We start from the raw sequence: 5,030 nt of genomic DNA, 5'->3' as shown, positions 1-5,030 counted from the left end.
ACCCGGGAAGAGCATCGAGAGCACTTGAGGTTGGTGTTGGAAATTTTGAAGGCGAAGCAGCTGTATGCTAAACTTTCAAAATGTGAGTTTTGGTTGGGTGAAGTGAAGTTCTTGGGCCATGTGATTTCAGCTAAGGGGATTGCTGTTGATCCGGCTAAGGTGGAGTCGGTGTTACAGTGGGAGCGTCTGAGGACTGTCACTGACATTCAGAGCTTTTTGGGTTTGGCGGGTTACTATCGACGGTTCATTGAGGGATTCTCCAAGATAGTAGCGCCTCTAACCCAGCTGACGAGGAAGGAGCAGCCGTTCATTTGGACAGAAGCCTGTGAACGGAGTTTTGAGGAGTTGAAGAGAAGGTTGACTACTTCTCCTGTGTTGGTGTTGCCGGATTCTGGTGAACCCTTTGATTTGTGTTGTGATTCTTCTCACCAAGGTCTTGGGTGTGTGCTGATGCAAAACAGGAAGGTGGTGGCATATGCTTCAAGGCAACTGAAGAACCATGAGAGGAATTATCCCACTCATGACTTGGAGTTGGCAGCTGTTGTTTTTGCCTTGAAGATATGGCGACATTATTTGTATGGTGCTCAGTTCAACGTCTTCAGTGATCACAAGAGTTTGAAGTATCTGTTTGACCAGAAGGAGCTGAACATGAGGCAGAGACGGTGGATGGAGTTTCTGAAGGATTATGATTTCCAGTTGATGTATCATCCTGGTAAGGCCAATGTTGTGGCTGATGCGCTGAGTAGGAAATCCATCCACATGTTTGGTATGATGGTGAAGGAGTTAGAGTTGGTGGAGGAGTTCAGAGATTTAAATCTCTGTGTGGAGTTAGCTCAGGATCACATCAGTTGTGGGGAAATTACCATAACTAATGAGTTCTTGAGACAGGTTGGACTCAAGAAGTTGCAAGATGTTGAGCTGGTTAAGCTTCTTGGTTTGCTGGGTACCAAGAAGGCCGTGGGTTTTGAGCTGGGCGGAGATGGAATCTTGAGGTTTAAGGGCAGAATTTGCCTACCTCAAGATGCTGAGCTGAAGAGAGTTGTGTTGGAGGAAGGCCACAAGAGTAGACTTAGCATACATCCGGGTATGACTAAGATGTACCAAGACCTCAAGAAGACTTTCTGGTGGTCTGGTATGAAGAGGGAGATAGCTGAATATGTGGCGGCCTGTCTGACCTGTCAGAAGGCGAAGGTGGAGCATCAGAAGCCGAGTGGGTTGATGCAGCAGATTGAGATTCTAGAGTGGAAGTGGGATAGCATTACTATGGATTTCATTGTGGGGTTGCCTAGGTCAGCTAGGAATAGTGATGCTATCTGGGTGGTTGTTGATCGGTTGACCAAGTGTGCGCATTTCTTGCCTGTCAACATTAAGTGGTCCTTGGAGAAGCTGACGCAGTTGTATGTGAGGGAAATAGTACGGTTGCACGGGGTGCCTTCTAGTATTATTTCATATAGAGATCCAAGGTTCACTTCCAGATTTTGGTAGAGTCTACACCAAGCCTTAGGCACGAAGTTGAAGTTGAGTTTTGCCTATCATCCGCAAACAGATGGTCAGTCAGAAAGGACAATCCAGTCCTTGGAAGATTTGTTGAGGGCTTGTGTGTTGGACCACTTGGGTAGTTGGGAGGAGGTCCTACCGCTGGTGGAGTTTACGTACAATAATAGCTTTCATGCCAGTATTGGGATGGTGCCGTTTGAAGCCTTGTATGACAGGAGATGTAGAACTCCTCTGTGCTGGTATCAGGATGGTGAGTCAGTGGTTGTGGGACCAGAGCTAATCCTACATACTACTGAGAAGGTGAAGATGATTCAAGAGAGAATGAAGACTACTCAGAATAGGCAGAAGTCGTATGCTGACAAGAGGTGGAAGCCTTTGGAGTTTCCTAAAGGGGAGCATGTGTTTCTGAAGGTGACTCCGACTTCTGGTGTGGGTAGAGCACTGAGAGCAAGGAAGTTGACATCGAGGTTTGTGGGTCCCCATCAGATCATACAACGTGTGGGTCCAGTTGCTTATCGGTTGGCTTTGCCACCGTCTCTTTCCAACCTACACGATGTGTTTCATGTCTCCTAGCTGAGAAAGTACGTCCATGACCCGAGTCATGTGGTGGAGCTAGATGATGTGTAGGTGAAGGAGAACCTGACTTTTGAGAAGTTGCTGGTAGTTGTAGTTGATCGTAAATTGAAGGAGCTGAGGGGCAAGTCTATTGCTCTGGTAAAAGTATTGTGGGATGTGTAACGCCTAATTCTAATACCCAAATTATACATATAAAATTATAAAATTTTATAATATTTTATAATTATATCATTAACAATATCTATATATTTATTTAATAAAAATAAAAGTAAAGAAAAGAATATCTTGTGAATTTAATACATAACATATCGTTCTAAAATATTTAGAATAACGTATTATTTTACACATTATTCATTTTCCTTACTCTATTAATACAATATATATATTCATAACGGAAAGAAAATTACAATTAAAATAATATGATTGACAAGTAAAGTTATAACAAATCCATCAAATAGCCTCCGTATTCCAATTTCCTTCCATGTAGGACAGTAGTAACAATAACAGCAAAATGATCTGGAATCTCAAGTTGATCCATCTATTTATAATATATTTAATTAAAAAAAACAAAGAAAAGAAAGGAGTAAGAACAATATCCAATAAATACAATAATTCGAACGAATAAACATAATTATTTATGTATAAAATTTTAACATATATATATATATATAAATATATATTTATACAGATTAAATATTAGATTTTCTTGATACAATAAAATTTGAATTATACTTGTAGTGACTAGTCAGGATAAATGAGCATCATTATAACACCAACCAAAAATTATTCCACCTCCATTTCTTACTCATTTAAATCCCCAAGGTTAAACCTCCAGCTACAAATAATTCAAACTTTATCGTCTATGGCCATAGAGTATTAATTATCTTTAAAATGAGTAAAAGACATTTTAACAAATTATATTAATCATAAAAAAAATTACTCAAAATAGATTTAAGAATAATCATAGAATAAGTAATAGTAATTAAAGGTTAAACAAATATATGAGGTTAGAAACACCCCACTAAATAATAACGTAAATAAATAAACATAATAATTAAAAGTTAAATAGTTAGATGAGGTTAGGAACACCTCACTGAATAAATATAACAATAACATAGTAATTAAAAGTTAAGTAGTTAGATGAGGTTAGGAACACCTCACTGAATAAATATAACAATAACATAGTAATTAAAAGTTAAGTAGTTAGATGAGGTTAGGAACACCTCACTGAATAAATATAATAATAACATAAATAAACATTGTAATTAAAAGTTAAGTAGTTAAATGAGGTTAAGAACACCTCACTGAATAAATATAACAATAATGAGGTTAGGGGCACCCCACTAAATAAATATAATCAAGTAAATGACATAAATAAATATACATAATAGTATATAAAATTTTAAAAAGATAAGGTTCTCCTCCCCCTTACCTAAATAAACAAGAACTACAACTTGAGCAGAACCTCCTCTTTTGAATTCCCTCTCTTTCCCTCTTACTTTCTCTCTCTCTATTTTTTTTTTCTTCTAAATTTCTACTTCGGCCGTATGATTCTTCAAAACCTCCTGCTTCCTATTTATAACAATTGAAAAGTACTATTTATATAATATTATATTAGGATTACTATTCATAAAATAATATTATATTAGGATTACTATTCATTAAAAAATAATATAATAATTTGAAACAAACGTAAGTGCTTACGTTCTTGTTTTTGGAAATTACTATTCATTAAAATAATAATATATTTACTATTTATAAATACGTAAATACGTATATGTGAATAGTAAAATACGTATATATAAATAGTAAAATACGTATATAAAAATATGATAAACTAAATATTTAAAATCAAAATAACCTGTTTTATTTAATAAAATTTGGGATATTACAATTCTCCCCTACTAACAGAAATTTCGTCCTCGAAATTTTTATTGCTTAAAATAGATAAGGATAATTTTTTCTAACTTCTTCTTCGAGTTCCCAAGTAGCATCTCCAGTGTCTTTATTCCAAATGACTTTTACCAATGCAATCTGTTTGCCTCTTAACTGCTTGATCCTCCTGTCTACGATCTGTACAGGCATTGTTTCAAATGTAAGGTTATCCTTTAATTGTACTGTATCAGGCATTATTATATGAGAAGGGTCAGAAATATATTTTCTTAACTGAGACACATGGAAAACATTATGGAGATTAGAAAGAAAAGGTGGTAGAGAAATTTGGTAAGCAACAGGACCTATTTTTCTAAGGATTTGATAAGGACCAATAAATCGAGGAGTGAGTTTCTTTGATTTCATTACCCTACCAATACCAGCTGTTGGTGTAACTTTCAAAAATACATGATCACCTTCCTGGAATTCAAGAGGTCGTCTTCTTTTATCAGCATAACTTTTTTGTCTGCTTTGAGTCATTCTCAATTTTTCTTGAATCATTTTGATCTTTTCCGTGGTTTGTTGCACCAATTCAGGACCCAAGATTAAATTCTCTCCTGTCTCAAACCAGCACAAAGGAGTTCTACACCTTCTTCCATATAAAGCTTCATAGGGTGCCATACCTATGCTAGAATGGAAACTGTTGTTATAAGTGAATTCAATCAGAGGCAAGTATTTGTCCCAACTACCAGAATTCTCTAGCACACAAGCTCTCAATAAATCTTCTAGGGATTGTATGGTTCTTTCTGATTGTCCATCTGTTTGAGGATAATATGCAGAGCTAAGACGAAGCTTAGTTCCTAATGCTTGATGTAAACTTCCCCAAAATCTAGAAGTGAATCTAGGATCCCTATCAGATATTATGCTAGATGGTACCCCATGCAACCTTACAATCTCTCTTATATACAGTTCAGTCAATTTTTCTAGAGAATACCTAATGTTGATGGGTAAGAAATGAGCAGATTTTGTTAGTCTATCCACAATAACCCATATGGAATCAAACTTATGAATTGTTCGTGGTAAAC

General features: G+C 36.2%; 1 protein-coding gene across 1 annotated transcript; it reads left to right on the top strand.

The window, feature by feature from the left end:
• Nucleotides 1–1,683: 1,683 nt before the first annotated feature.
• LOC145955637 (uncharacterized) lies at nt 1,684–2,235 on the top strand. The gene is made up of 2 exons (XM_083070612.1): nt 1,684–1,908; nt 2,125–2,235. Exons 1-2 carry the CDS (start codon nt 1,684–1,686, stop codon nt 2,233–2,235), a joined length of 336 nt encoding a protein of 111 aa, XP_082926738.1.
• Nucleotides 2,236–5,030: the final 2,795 nt, after the last annotated feature.

Source organism: Cajanus cajan, chromosome 1 (genome assembly GCF_000230855.2).
Source record: "Cajanus cajan strain Asha chromosome 1, NIPB_CcT2T_4, whole genome shotgun sequence".
In the NCBI taxonomy this organism is placed as follows: domain Eukaryota; kingdom Viridiplantae; phylum Streptophyta; class Magnoliopsida; order Fabales; family Fabaceae; genus Cajanus; species Cajanus cajan.
The sequence above is the reverse complement of the archived record's forward strand: the minus strand, read 5'-3'. Positions and strand labels throughout refer to the sequence as shown.

Bases quoted from the DNA above. Each gene is read 5' to 3' on its own strand.
- LOC145955637 (XM_083070612.1), top strand. From the start codon at position 1,684: ATGGTGCCGTTTGAAGCCTTGTATGACAGGAGATGTAGAACTCCTCTG. The intron at 1,909-2,124 runs GTGACTCCGACT...GATGATGTGTAG, and splicing joins GGGAGCATGTGTTTCTGAAG to GTGAAGGAGAACCTGACTTT.